General features: G+C 43.4%; 1 protein-coding gene across 12 annotated transcripts in view; it reads right to left on the bottom strand.

Moving 5' to 3' along the window:
- Positions 1-15680, bottom strand: part of SCN8A (sodium voltage-gated channel alpha subunit 8) — a 176529-nt gene that overhangs the window by 104908 nt on the left and 55941 nt on the right. For 10 of the 12 annotated variants that reach the window (XM_087855848.1, XM_087855856.1, XM_087855849.1 and 7 more), the window contains exon 2: positions 14452-14781. In XM_087855848.1, the coding sequence (XP_087711974.1) occupies positions 14452-14727 (276 nt within the window). In that variant the 5' untranslated portion in view covers positions 14728-14781. Of the gene's footprint in view, positions 1-14451; positions 14782-15680 lie in introns of those variants that run through there. The other 2 variants (XM_045801021.2, XM_087855855.1) reach the window with 2 other exon arrangements.

Here is a 15680-nt window from a genome sequence, read left to right as displayed (position 1 = left end):
GTCTCCCCTGCTTCTATGCCCCGTTCCTGCCAGAACAGTGAAGAGCAGAGAGAAAATGAATGGGGATGACTGGTGAGGGGCTGGCTTTAAAAAATATATATTTAAAGCACTTTAAAGCCATATGCGTGGCCAATAAAATCTCAGTAATCGTCATTAAACTGCTGATGAGAATCTAGAAAAGGAGTTTTGTCCCTTGTTCAACACTGGATTGATTTTCAAAGCCCAGGAAGACTGAATGGGAAGGACAGCAAGCTTTGGATTCTTACAAGAATACTTCTTAAGCAAGAATCACTTGGTGTCCATGAAGTCCAATAATATTTTACCTAATCTGTCTTAAATTAGATCTTTGTGAAGTAAATGAGTTAAAAGGAAAATTGAAATTGAATTGTGGTTTATTGCCCAAGGGGAAATATCAGTTTATAATAACAGCCACTGAACGCGTTTGAGCACAAGGCCCATTAAGAGCAGTGGAACAGCTCTTACCGAGTTATGGCACAGTTTTCATAAATATGTCATGCCGGCATAAAATGAACCTTCTGAAAAGCACAGGCTTTTCATTTCTAATTAGCAACGTGGGGCTTGGAGCACAGGATGGAGGAGCTTTGCCACTGCTAATTCAGGATAAGATGTATTTTCTTCAGGGTCTACTGTGAGGGGAAGAGACACTGCGCACGTCAGGGACAAGCACATTCGTACACACACCGCACAAATCCTAGCATCCTGCAAATGCGGTCCAATAAATGCACGTAGGTACCAAAGTACTGCAGTGCGGCCAATATAATGGCATGTTGTCACCCTCGCCCCACCTCAGGATCAGATTCTTTTAATCATACAAAAAGTGTAGGTTAAAATAATAAAGGGTACACAGATACGAAAAGACGTTACGGAGAAGAGTACTCGATGCAGGGCTGGAATAGATCACAGACCAGAAAGCTTCTTAGAGAAAGGTTTATTGTCCAGCCCCTGGTTTGCTGTGGGACACACAGCCCAGCAGAGTGGCTCTCCCTTCAACTGAGTCCTTCCTCTCCATTAGGGCAAAAGTAACCCTCATGTACCTAATGACCTCTGGCTATAATGAACACCAAGGCGCCCAGGGACTGAGCCAATCTACAAGAGGGAAGTTGGGAACCAATGTCCTTTGAGTCTATCTAGCTCGAGCTGTTACAGACACTGACTTGTGACTGTCTCCCCGAGTTTGGCCCCTGGATCTTAACTGTTTTGGTCTCTAGAACCCCCTGACCCTCTTGTTTTTAGCTGACTTCTCTCCCCTTCAGTTCTTGCCTGTCTCAACCTCATATATACACCGTCTTCTCGCGGACCTTTCGTACTCCCTCTGAACCAGGCAACTGGCCAGTTTGACTTACATTAGTTGTTAGCTCTTTCCCGCCTAACTATAAATTGTTAATTCTGGTAACTTCTACGAAGGGCACATTCTCTCTGCCTGTTGGCTTCAGAGTGCACGCACAGTTCTCTGTCCGATGACAATCTGAATACAGCCGATCTGCAGAGCAGCCACACCAGCGACAGCAGCAGCAGCCCGCCGTCCGCTCGTCAACAGCGATCTGGCATTCACCTCCGAGTGACTATCTACAGAGCCCATACAGCGGGCGGCAAATCAATGTCCCTTCCAAGTTCCCCCAGTTTAATAAAGGAACATCTAATGCTGAATCTAAACAGATTCTACTTCAGACGGGGAAGCTGTTGGGACAGAAATGACCTGCACTGTCAAACGACTACCCCGTGTTGAAAAGAGTCTGGATGCCGTTCTTAATGCTAATCTGCTTAGTGGGCCCCTCAAGTGAAACCACGATTACAGTCCCATGGGCCTCAGGAAAGGCTCCAGCAAAGGCACAACTGGCCTGAATTTCTTCAGTACCTGTGTCCTGGCACTCAGCTGCCTTTTAAAAATACTGAACTAAAGCAGGACATGAAACATGGACAAATTTTTTTTCCTTTAGGCTATACTTTCATTTGAACTATGAATATTTTTTATTTTATTTTCTTTTGTTATTTTTTAAGTAGGCTCCACAAACACGGCGCTTGAACTCACAACCCTGAGATCAAGACCTGAGCCAAATCAAGGGTTGGACGCTTAACTGACTGAGCCACCCAGGGGTCCCGAACTATGAATATTTAGAGCCCTCGTCTTCCAAGTCTCTATTCCACTACACCGAGGATTAGGCAAGACGGACATCTAAATCTCATATTAATGTTTTTACTGCTTTTGATCATTGACAGTTGTACCTATGAGCCTATCTGAGGACCAACATTGAACATTAAGCATTTACTCCGTGGCAGGCAGCCTACTAAGACGCCCATTCAGTATCTGTCTCACAGCAACCACTTCATGAGGTAGGTAGGTACTATTTTCCAGATGATGAAACTGAGGCGGAAAGTCAGGTAACTTTCCCAAGAACCACAACATTATTTATTAAGTGGCAAAACTTAGAACTGAGCCAAGGCGGTCTAACTCCAAAGCCTGTGCTCTTATAAGGCAGTTTTCAAAAAGCTTCAAAAAATCTAACCCTCACTTTACAGCCAAGAGACCACGCACAGACACCTCTGCTCACACTAACACCACAGAGCTGAGAGTTACTAGGGGCCAGGTCTCCCGGCGTCTGGTCCTGAATGCTTTTTCTCACACCAGGTCATCCGGTCCAATCCTTGGGTCAATGAAGCAATCTCTCTTACTTAATACCTTTAACTCTGGCAAAAGGGAAACCCCTGCACATCCCTCGGAGATCACAGCAGCTGGTTATGGCTGTGGCCTTTTTCCCAAGTGAAGCTGGATGAAGGTAATGTTGGCACCACATGCACCTGTGGCTTATTGTTTTCCAGGTGCTTCTGCACACACTTGCTCATTTGGTTTGACCTTGTAACCGCATGCCCTCCAACCCACATTTGGAGCAGCTGACCCCCTTCCTGCCCACATCCTGGTCACGGGAAGCCATACCTGGCAGAACAGCAGCGCCATGCACCTGCTCCAGGCTGAGCCAGCATGACGCTGCTCCCTAGAGGCTGGGCGGCCCTGAACCTCCTACATGGCCACTCTTCCTTGCTGCCCTTCAATATGAATTTGCCTTTGATCTCTTTCCCCTTTACCCTCTTAGGGTACACAGACTGCAGCTGCTCTGGGGTAAAGCAAAATGCACGTTTGTTATATAAAGCATATTAACCCCCTTAGTCACTGTATTCATATTCCAGAATATTCTATATTCTTGCTTTCCTCTCTCTTAGAAAGAGCAGAGTGTTTTCTATAGAGGCTCTGAGGCCACAAAGACCTGGATTCAAGGCACAGCTCCATTGCTTATTAGCTGTCATGATCTTTGTCGACTTCTCTAGGTTGTTAAGGCTCGGTTTTCTTATTGATAAAATAGGGATATTGATTAATAGTACCTACTTCATCAGGTTATGAGAATTAAATGAAGATTCACCAAAAGTCCTCGCTACAGTGTCTGGCACAGAACGAACCCTCAACGGACGTGATTAGGATGCTGCTGCGGCCATCACACAGACTACTGTCACTCCTGCTCTCTGGCTCCCAACATGGGGTGGCCATGAGGAAACCCCAAGGGCTACCATTCATGTTAGTACTCACACACTTGGCACAAGACCATAGGATAAGCTAGACCAAGTATCCAGAGTCACTAGGAGACACCTGTATGGCTGCACTGAATGGCTCAAGATGGGCCCCAGAGCTTATGTCAGACCTAAGAACTCTGGAAGTGGGAGAAAATAAACACGGCTTAGTACACACACATTGGGATCCAATCTGCCTCTCGACGGGAGCCACAGCAAACCACACTCCATGCTCTCGTCACAACCAAACCCACTGTCTGAAACAATTCAGTCCTTCCCATGCCCCTCTGCCTTTGCATGTACCAGTCTTTTTACCCGAACTGCTCTTTCTTCTCTTTTGCAACAGGTGAAATTTTTAACCATATTTTAATACTTTAAGGTCCAGCTCAACTATCACCTCCTCTCTGCAGATGGCCCCATTCAACTCTCTTAAACAGAATTATCCTTCCTTCCTGTGTGTCTCTGCTTGGCACTTAATTCGGTTAGAGCAGTTCACATAGTGTTGTCATTTTTATGTACACATCTTTATCTCTCACTGGACCCTGAGGTCCTTAAAGCAGGGCTATGGCTTCCAACTACTGTTTCTCAGCTTAGCGAGTAGAGTGCATAATCTGATGCCCATCTGGCAAAGGTAGAGATTCATACATGTTTACTGAACACATGAATTAATCTCTTAGACATGAAGAAATGATCAGACAACTAACCTATAACTATACGCAACTTTCTGCTCAGTGTCTAATCGACCTTTTCCACCCTTTAGCTCATCCGCCCATAAGAATTATTTGTTGTAGTTTGAAAAGTCTTCTCATCTTTTCTGTGTCTTAGATACCATGCTAAAGATACAGCCTGAGACAAATACACTAAAAAAGAAAAGAAAACAAAAAACCTCAAAACACCATGGAGTAACTTCATATTGAGGCAGCGTAAAATGCTAGAAAATTATCTAAAAGCGACAGAACACAAAAACAAAAAATGAGTCTGCAGTATACGCTAGAGAGACAGCATGGTATGGCCGAAAGATCATGAACATTAAATCACACATCCCCGCGCCTGAAATCTGGCTCTGCCCCACACTAGCTTAGGGAATCTGAGCAATTCAGATTTCTGCGCCACAATATTTTCTTACTTATAAAAATATGCAACATTCTACTGACAGCTCCTTAAGGTTGGTAGCCCCTAAGAACTGCAGAAAATTGGGGAGTCGATAATGATATCTAGAATTTGGGTGGTGTCATCCACTAAAACAGCTGATGAAAGAAGGAGGTTTGAGAGGAGAAACGACTTCAATATGAAACACACTGAGTTACCTGTGGGAAACCCAGCTAGAGATGACTGGCAAGCTGCGGAATATTAAGGAGTGTTCCAGGCTGGAGATACAGATTCAAGAGTACTGAGAGAATGGGTGACATCACCCAGGGAGAGTGTGTCGAACGACAGGAACATGGGCCACGTACAGAACCTGGGAGAGGTGCCGGAAATGGAAGAGAAGGAATGATCGGAGATATACGGAGCATTAAGCCAAGGAAGAGAAGAGCTGCAAGAATTAGGGAGGAATCAACAGTATCAAATACAGCAGAGAGGTTCGGTGCGATAAGAAGTAAAACAATGTCCGATAAATTCGGCAGTTTGACATCACAGAGGATCTTACCATGAGAATGTCAGCGGAGAGGTGAGGATGCAGAGTCAGGCTGCAAGGATGGGGAAGTGGGTGGGAGGCATGCAGGTGGCGATGATGAGTAAAGGCTACTCTTCACAAGTTTCAATGGCAGGAGAAGAGAGGTTAGACTAGCTGGTGATGTGGGCTCAAGTGAGGGCTTGTTAGAATGGGAGAGGCTTTGGGAGTGTTTATAGGCTGAGGGGAAGGAACCAGGATGCAAAGGGAAAGACTGACAGACCAGAAAAGTGAGAGGAAAACTGCGAGAGTGAAGTTCTAGAGAAGGCTGGAAGGCATGGGTGGGGTCAGAGTCACAGGGACAGGGACTGGCCTTGAACAGTAGAGAGGGGACCTCATCCTCTGAAACTGGAGGGATCTTTTATTCAAACTTGCTTACACAGGCCAAACTTTGGAAGTTGAGGAATAGGAGTGCCTCTTCAGAGCCAGTATCGAAAATTCTACTGCTGGGTTCAGAGTTGGCAGAAATTGTCATATAATGGGGCAATCCTAATCTTGAACTGTGTCAAACAGGGTTAGGTGTAAAGAACAATATGTAAAGAATTTACAACTCATCTGAATATGGAAACAATCAGTAAGAGAAGCATCCCTCTGTATAATGATGCCACAGGCTTATTCTCTTTGACTAATAAAGAATTTAAAATATGGTTATTGTCAGAAGATGATCAATATCATTGTGATCTTGAGAGGTCCTCCACCACTTCCAACGGCCATTATTAACTAACCCATTCAACAGGTCAATTTTCATTAAAATAAAAATATTTCATGACCCTGGAGAAACCATCGGAGACTAATTCCTAAAACTATCAATCAGTGGAATTTTATGGCCGAGGTATTAATAACATGCATTCTGGAATTCAGGTGAAAGGTTGTCTCTTCTACATCAACATGGCTCAGAGCTTTGGAACTGCAACTTAGTACTTGTGCAAGGAATTGAGAAGACCTGAGGCTTTTTTTCTGGAGCAAATGCAAGGTTCATCTGCAGGTGCCCCCGTGACTCACACCGATGCTGAAATGTGCTGGACTCCTGCCTATGTGAAAATCGAAGACTGGCAAAATCTCTCAACAGAGTGATACTGGCTTTTAAGTAACTCAGAATATCTGCATTATGGGTCCTTTTAAAGATTATAATTTAGTGCTTGATAAAAGCCTATTTAAGACACCGAATATCTAGACAGCGTGTAGCCTCTGATTCTTCTGTATTCCCTAGGTTTAGTCTCTTACCACGTTAGAGCACCACAACCTCTCGAGTACCTAGGCCATATTGTCTTTAATGCACATATCATTATCTGTAATGATTCATTTCTTTACTTGTTTATTATCTGTCTCCCCAACAAAAACTAAGTTCCAAGAATAGCATAGCCTTGTCTGATTTGCTCCCGAGGGCATGGAACAGAGCCTGGGCGTACAGAAAACGCTCAATAACAATTTATCACATTATCAAACGAATGACTGAATGCTCGACTCTGTCCTTAACCTTCCACAATCAATCACAAAATCCTATCAATTTATCTCTGTAACAGCTCTTGACTTCATCCACTGCCCTTACTCTTCACTTCCACCATATTTGGACCCTTATCACCTCACAGCTGGTCTCTTGTCCTCTGGCCCACCCTGCATATCACATTCACGTCCCTAAAGCTCTACTTCGATCTGCACTCCCCAACACCTCCAGTAGGTCTCTGCTGTTTATCAAATAAAGACCAAACTTCCTCGTCTCATATGGAGTCCTCCATGATCTGGCTCCAGCTCTCCCTCCCCAGCCTCATCTCCCATGGTTCCTCACTCATTTCCCCACATTCCAGTCAAATCAGACTACTCCACTTTTTCTTCCATTGTTCTACGACCTTGTCTCTGAGCCTTTGCTCGCATTGCTCTTTCTGCCTAGAATGTTTCGGTCTATCCCTCTTTTAGAAACTCCAAAGCCTGATTCAAATACTACTCTTACTATGAGGTAAGTAAGGCCCTTTCTGGGGCTCTCTTGTCAAAAATTATATCATACTATACACTGCCATGTTATAAGCTACTTAAGGGTGAAGAATGGACTTTATTAATCTTTGTCTCCCTAAGAGAACCAAACAGACCCCCTGCCCCACAAGGCCTCACATATCGGAAGTACTCAAGAAGTATTTTTGTTGAATAAATGGGTCATGTTTTATATGAGGCAACCCAAATTGGCATATATTCCAATGTCCATTTCTCTCATTGTCTTTTTAGTCGGTTAATACAGGGGAGGTAACACAACTCACACAGCCAAGAAAGAAGCAAAACACTTAATAAAGGTAGACATGACAGGACAACCTACAATGTTCAGGAAATAACATCCTTTGTATAATACACACATGATACCAATAAACCAAGAAGAGAATCAAGCATGAGGTGGAGGCTATTAACCCATGACCTTTGATAAAGTCTTTCCAACTCTAAGTTTCTACAAGAGGAGAGATAAGACTGGTAGCACTTAACAACAGTCTCCAGCCCTCTGAAAATATCTAAAATGTCAGGAAAACGATTTCCTGATCTACTTCCTCAGCCCCTAAAGGAAACTAATTCTTTGGGAAAGGAAAAGATATACTGGTAATCAGTCTCTTTTCCCTCCAAAGTTCAATTCATTTTGGTCAATGGGAAAATTTTTATTAGAAAAAATATCATGTCACCTTTCATGTTCAAAGCACTCAGAAAAGTACCTCGTGTTTTCATATGCATTGCCTCCTAAGATTAATGTAATCAACAGATATGGATTGAACACTCACTACAGGGCAGGCACTGCTCCAGCCGATGAGCACAAAGATGAACAATAAACAAATAAACCCATGGCAGGTGTTGCCAAGCGCTAGGGAGAAAACTGAAGCAGGGCTGGAGCAACAGGCTGTTTTGTTTTATGTAGGCTACGAGAAATGACCTTCACAGCAACCCGGCGAGACAGGCGGGATATTAGCTATTAGCCTCATCTTAATTTCCTAGATTAGGGAAACTGACACCCTGCATGGTTAGGTGACATGCTCAAGATGGCCTAGAATAGATAGGGATAGGATCCGAAACCAGATGTCCCAACACTTGGTCTACTGCTAAGGTCTTAAAGAGGGTTTAGCTGTGGGAATATTCAGCTAAATTCCTCCCCCTCTAGAGAGTGATGTTTGGAGAATAGAAAAGCACCCCACACATGCACATCCTTAACCCGTCACCCTGACGATGGCCTGCCTCCCACTGGTGCACAAGCATTTGCCTCACTTTGATTTGGGGGATAAAGTAACAGAAACACCATTTTTTTTTATATTGTTGCATATTGGCTTTTTAAAAACGAAGTTTTAAAATACGTAGTTTTTATTTAGAACAGAAAGGAGCATCTAGGCTTATTGTGCAAAAGCAGGAAATGCAGCACCTCATTAGTAATACTTCAAATCACACCTAATGAACATGAACTCTCCTTAAGCAGCCTGTCTCTGTTCTGCACACCTGTTGAAGAGTATGTGAAAATAGATTCAGCAAGGATTTTCTGCCAGGAGCGCTTGGGACTCTGTGTGTGTGTGTGTGTGTGTGTGTGTGTGTGTGTGTGTGTGTGTGTGTAAGGAGGAAACTGTAAACATTGCTGGGAACAGAATGCCCTGCTATAGCTAACGTGAATTAAATCTAAAAACCACTTCTTGGTAAAGGTTGGACCAAATGTATTATACGTTAATGTATTACAGAAATTCAGAAGGAGGAGGAATCAGTTCTGGTGTAGAGAATCAAGCCAGGCTTCAAGAAGAGGCCCTAGGGCCTGGACGAATGGGTCAAGTGTCAAAAGGTGAAGTTAAAGGACCAGTACGTTCTAAGAGGAGGGAATGGAGACCAGGAGGCAGGGGACACTCGGGAAACAGGAAGCAGTCTGCCACAGCTAAAATATACTGTGATAGACATATGTGTGAAATACAATTAGAAGGATACAGATAATGTCCAGCTCTCATCTTGCATATATTATAGGTGAGGAAATTGAAGCCCAGAGAATTTTGAGTGATTTGGCCAAGGGCAAACAAGGGGCACAGGAAGAACTAAAATGGAAGTGTTTATATCGCCAGTTAGGTGCTCTTTTCACTATCCCATTCTGTCAGTAGGCTGGGGGACTGGGACAGGTGGGAGATCATGTTCCTGTTAAAAGTAAAAATACAGGGGCGCTTGGGTGGTTCAGTTGGTTAAGCGTCTGACTCTTGATTTGGGCTCAGGTCCTGATCTCAGGGTCATGAGATCCAGCCCCGCGGTGGGCTCTGCAATCAGCAGAGTCTGCTTGTCCCTCGCCCTTTGCCCCCTGCCTCTCCCTCTCTAAAAAGAAAAAAAAAGTAAAGTAAAAATACGTCGGGAGGTTAAATAACCTGTGTTCAGATTACATGTCCAGCTGAACTGTTGCAGGAGTGCGGATACTGAGCCCGAGCCTCCGGAACAGCTTGTCTGCGGCGGGTACACTACTCAGCTCCTGCACTTCGCAAGGTAAAATCCTGCAACTAATACAGACACCAGCCTTTCCTCCAGAAGAACTGCACTTCTTAGGACCCATCCTAAAAAAGGCTATTAAGCCGTAGGGATTATCAGGAAAATGAATGAAAAAGCAGGTTCTTCTTCCAGTCTGTAAATTTGCTTGCCTAGCTTCAGAAGAACTGAGCCAATGAAGCTGAGGATCGGTTAATAAAACATGAGAAAAGTGGAGAACCAGAAATGTGTTGTAACCAACTAAGAGTTTGGAGGCATGGGTTCTAGTCCTGGCTCCACCACGAACACTGGTGTTGGCTTTTTTTTTTTTTTTTTGAGAAGGGCTATACTTTTTTTCAAAAGATTTTATTTATTTATTTGTCAGAGAGAGATAGCGAGAGAGCGCGCACAACTGGGGAAGGGGCAGAGGGAGAGGGAGAAGCAGACTCCCTGCTGAGCAGGGAGCTCGACGCAGGGCTCGATCCCAGGGTCCTGGGATCATGACCTGAGCCTAAGGCAGATGCTTAACCAACTGAGCCACTCAGGCGCCCCTACTATTGGCTTTTGACAAGTACTTCCCCTCATTAAATTTATAAAAAGAGGAGGCTGAATTAGCTGATGTCAAAGGATACACTATTCTAATTTTCTATGATTCCAGGTAGACTACAATTTGCAGGAAAAGAGAAATGAGGAGTTGAAGGCAAATTGAACTTTGGGAAACCACATATAATTTCTTAATGCATTAGGCATGAGCCCTATTTAAAGACACATCAGTCCATCCTATAATTTAGATTTTTGTTCATAAGGCTTTCTTGTAAGAGCGTATACCCCCTGAACAAAAAGGACACGTGGATCAATCACCAATTTAAGAAGTGGGAAAAGAAGTAGGAGGCAACTCTGAAGGCCCTTCTCAACCTAATCCACAGACTTTCTTGCTGCCCCACTTCAGATAGTTATCAGGAATATATGTGGCCATTTGAAATTCAACAAGTTATTATTAAGAACTGGGGAGATAGAAAAACCCTTCTTCAAGTAATACAAAGTCCTTGATTTGATTTATTAAAAAAGCTTGGAAGGGGGAGAAATCAATTGAGAATTTACACTGATAAAATATAAGATTTCGAAGCATGAAAGAAGGGAAAACAACAAAATTAAGACTTGAACAGGCTTAAGAAAATAGCAGAAAGAAAACCAAGAACAAAGGCATTCGGGAGAGTTCAAGTTCCTTAGAATACCTATTTGTTTTTGCCGATACATATATAAAGAAACTCTGGAAGACCCTCCTAACAGTGGTTACCTGTTCAAGGAGACAGGAAGTGAGCAGAAGAGGGAGAGGTGTAAAGGGGAGACTTTTTACTGAATATCTTTGATTGACTTTTTAACCATGTAGGTACATAACTTATTTTTATTTAATATAAACAAATAAATAAATAAACACACACGTCCCCTAAATGCAATTATTTGCAAGCAACAGCTGAAATACAAGAAAGCCAAAGAAAGGAGACATTAGAACAAAGTACCAAGAGGCAAAGAAAATGTTGTAGCACTGGGAGGTCTGAGGAAATCCGAAGAGAGTGTTTTCGGGAACAGCTGGGAGTGCAATGCAATATGGACAACACTGCTGAGGGCCTCAAGAAGCTCAAACCAGCACCAGCTGGTACAAGGGTATCTGAAAATATGACACACAGGTTTATGTCCCTGTGTCCCTGGAGAGTGTGAAATCCACAACGGGATGAAACCAGAACTCTACTAACAGGGGAGTAGTTTTCTTTCACCTCTAAAATAGAGGGAAGGAAATGAGAAACCAGTTTCATTGAGAACCATAAAAATGGTTAATTAGGTAGAAAATGAGACCTATAAGGAAAAGATAAAGAAATCCACTTGTATCATTTATCAAAGAAACTCTATTTTGCAAGAATTATTTAAGGCAGTCCATGAAAAACAAACGCAAGGGAATGTCCTCTTAAAGTCATTTCTACTCTCAATATTTTGATTTGTGGGTTAATTCCCAGTGTGCTTCCTTGTAGAGGAGACCTTGCTAATTTGGCCTAGTGAAAGGCCTAGTTAGTAAGAAATATTAGTAATGCCCGTAAAGATTTGCAAATAAACTTGAGCAAACATATTAGTAATCGACTAAAAAATCCCTTGCTTTGGGGCGCCTGGCTGGCTCAGTCGGTGGAGCATGTGACTCTTGCTTTTGGGGTTCTAAGTTTGAGCCCCACGTTGGGTGTGGAGATTACTTAAAAATAAAATCTTAAAAAAAAAAAACAACCCTTGATTAACAGTACAATTAATACTTCTGAAGTGCTACTAATATTCTTTCTTGTCATGAGTGTTAGTTTGTTTGCTTTATAATAATAATTAATCTATGCATTTATGTTTTATGAACTTTTCTGCATGGTGGTATGTTTCACAAAAAAAAAAAAAAAGATTAGCAAAAAAAAAAAATAAGTTAAAGTTATCCTTTCCTCAAACTATTTAACCTTGTGGTGAGGCTGAAGGCTGAAGTCCAACTGTCATGAAGAGCCAGTCCCCTAATGGAGCTCCGTCAACATCTATCCTGCCCACGGAATGACACCTATCAGGGCCAGAGACCCACCCCATCTGAGGCCTCGCTCCCAATCCAGGGCCACTGAAATCTGAGGTGTTAGAGGAGAAAAGAGGCTATCTATGGGGCAGCAACCAGGGGAAAAGGCATGCAACGGGAAACTGGCTCTAACAACCAAAGCTCTATGTATTCTTTGTATAGTAAGTCAAGTGTAAGAAAGGGAGATTTAATTTGCATTTGAGTTGGAAAAATAAACAGTTCAAATAAAAGCAAGGAGGTTTTAGCCTCCTGAAAGGGCAGGATCCAAGGGGCTTTACTTATCTTCTTATTGCTATAAGAGTACTTTCTGAAAAAGTTTTACCATTGGCCAACTCACTTAAATAGGCACAACCCAAACCCTGTGATTTGTCATTGCTCTGTACCTCTTCTAAGATCATGGATGTCAGGGTAGGAAAGAGCAAGAAAACATTTCTAAAAATATTTCCAAATTTTACAATGAATGAATTTTTTTTCTAAAAATAGCCAAAGATTCCACGTTCCCTTATTCTCTAACCCAGAACGTTACAGCTTGCCTCCTCCCTTCCCATCTACCCCACTCGGCAAAGGCTGAGATTACAAAGTTAGACTTTTAAAAAGGGAAGAGTAAATGAGGAAATCAATGAAAGTTTATGAAAACTACTCAGTTCCAGAACTTGATGTGTGAAAAAGTCCTTAGAAATTCTAACTTCTCAGTTCTAGATGAGAAAATTTAGGCCCAGAGAGGTGACGTGTCTTGCTAATGGACATGAACTAGTTTTGAGAAGTTTTTTCTTCATTGAAAACTTTCTTTTCCTATAATCTATTTGTGGTAGCTTGAACAATATACTTTTGAGAAAAGAGAAATACAGATAATAAGCATGGAGAATGACGGTAGAGTCAGGAGTTCTCACTTCTAGTCTACTGTAATTTCTATCGTATCATGCTTTGCTTCTGAGACTTTCTATACTTCTCAGGCGAAGGTACAGGCTACCGGTGCTACTTTGCTTCTGCCATGGAGCTGTCCTAGCTGCCGCAGAAGTGAGTGAAGACAGCTTTGTGTAGACAACGTCTTACCTGTTTTTGCCATCCTGAGCCAAAAATGACTGAGATCTACTGGTCTCATCTTACTTCTGTCCCATTATTAATCCAAAAAATTAAAATTTCTTCCAAATTAAAAGACTGAAGGACAAGTTAGGGGAAGTTTATGAGGCAGTTTTGTTAATAAAAACAGTTTAGGTAAGATTCATATTTGTGAATATGTAATTACACAAAGCCTTTTCTCCCCTCATCTGGAAACACCTATCAATCTAATTCTTTAAATGACACTTACCAAATGAGGGATCCCTAAAATGGGGTCTGATGTCATTCCTGATGTCATGTATGCAATGGCTCATTAGTTGGCTGGTGGATTAACCAGGGGGCTTTGCTTCTCCACCTGTTGCCTCATTTCAAAAGATAATCATAAGAAAGAAACCCATGGTTTGGTCAAAGATTTGTTAGGGGAGTCTGAAACTCTTGGCCAAGTGAAGACTAGTATTTATTTCACTTGTGTTTCTTACCGGCAGGAATAACAGAGTGGACTCTAATGTAGGAATGAGTGGGGGCTCAACCCAGACGACTGAGTCACAAGGCCAAACACCTGGTCTCCTCACTGGCCCGGTTTGGTTTACCTTCCTCTATTCCTGTCTCCAACAGCTATGACCTGAGGTCACGAAGGGACAGAGAAAGATCGCACAGAGCACAAACCCATCATCTCCTTTATATTAACAATAGGCTTTGCTGCTATTGTAATAGTTACATCATGTTTACACTTAAAGAGAGAATTCTGAACGTGTGTAGGAGACAGACTCTACCCGCCTATAGCTCCTTTCACTGCGCCATCTTTCTCGGACTCTATTAAATAGTCACGTTGCATTTACGTTCTCTTTTGTTTTGTTTTTTATTCCATTTTCCTTTTTCTGATCTGGCCTGGAGCCAAAACCGGAAGTCTTATTAACAGGGTGGAGAAGTGTCAAGACCCACAAATGACCCTGAGCAGCAATTAGACGGAAAAATAAACCGCATTAACCAGAACTGAAACGCAATTTTAACTACTTATCCAAACTTGGGAAAGGGACAGTTCTTTCTCCCCCGTCTCCCCTAAGGCTGTTAGGAAAGGGGGTCTGAAGCTGCGCGGCCTCCTCCAACTCACTTTCTGCGTCAAATAGTATGGGTCAAAGTCCTCCAGGGGAACCGCGACCAGGCCTTGTGGGATGTCCCCGTAGATGAAAGGCAGACTCTTCCCTGCCTCCAGGTCACTGTTGGGCTTGGGCTTGCTGTCCTCATCGTCTTCCCGATGACTGCCTTCGGCCTTCGGCGGTTTCTTGAGCTTGCTCTCGGCAATGCGCCTCTCGATGTTCGCCAGTGACTCAGGGGTGAAAGGCTTGAAACTATCGGGGCCTGGTGGTGCAAGCAGCCGCGCTGCCATCTTCTCATCCTGCAGCAGCTTCGTTAGTTATGCTGCGTCCGGGACAGGTCAGCTCTGGAAGAAACGGCAACACAGACAGCAGTAATCAATCGCTGCTCTGAAAAGAGGCCAGACCAAACCATCTCACTCTCGACCTTTATTCACAACCTCTGCAACACATAGTTTCCTCCGTGACACGGTTATTTTTCTCCTCGGAGAAGCTGTGGCGTGAACGGGCTGCGTGAGGCTCACCGCCACCCCTCAGGGGAATGGTTAGCCGGGGAGACGGAAAGACGGGAGGCTCCGGAATTGCTAGTTTTTCTCTCTTACTTAGACGCAGCTCACTGTTCGCGACCACACGTGACTACAGAGTACGTTCCACACCCTCCTGGAACTTCTACTGTAATAAGGCATCCTTCACATCACCCAGGGGCACGCGTTAGCTTTGGAATCCTTATATGCTCGAGTCACCTTCCTTTCCCAGAACTCTATTCCCTAAAGAAATACGCTTCCTTCCAAATACAACACCGGGGCAAACCGTCACTCTTTTCAAATTCCAGTTTCTGCAAACACTAAACCCTTCAAAACTTTGGGGACACAAAATATAGATAAAATAGCTTCCATCTACTTTGGCTCTTCCGTTTTAAGTTATTTTTCAATTTACCAAGATGCGTGAAGTCCATCTGGCATAAGAGCCCAGAAGTACCTCTTTGATGATTGAGATGCTGCCAGGGACAACGGGGGGCAGGGGGAGGGGCGGGGGAAGCCAGTGGCAGAGGAATCTCAGAGAACTTCTTCTGAAGCCACAGCACTGCAGCGCCTGCCGCAGGGTGAAGGACGGCAGAGGCCTGCGTGCAGCCCAGAGGGGCTCAAACCAGGAAGGACAGACGTGAGAACACAACGACAAACCAAACTTCCCTTCTAAAAGGAAAAATGAAGTAGGGCCATACTAGAGCCCATGATTTCTAAGCATG

Source organism: Ursus americanus, chromosome 25, assembly GCF_024610735.1.
Source record: "Ursus americanus isolate L20-20 chromosome 25, mUrsAme1.1.p, whole genome shotgun sequence".
Taxonomy (NCBI): domain Eukaryota; kingdom Metazoa; phylum Chordata; class Mammalia; order Carnivora; family Ursidae; genus Ursus; species Ursus americanus.
The sequence above is the reverse complement of the archived record's forward strand: the minus strand, read 5'-3'. Positions and strand labels throughout refer to the sequence as shown.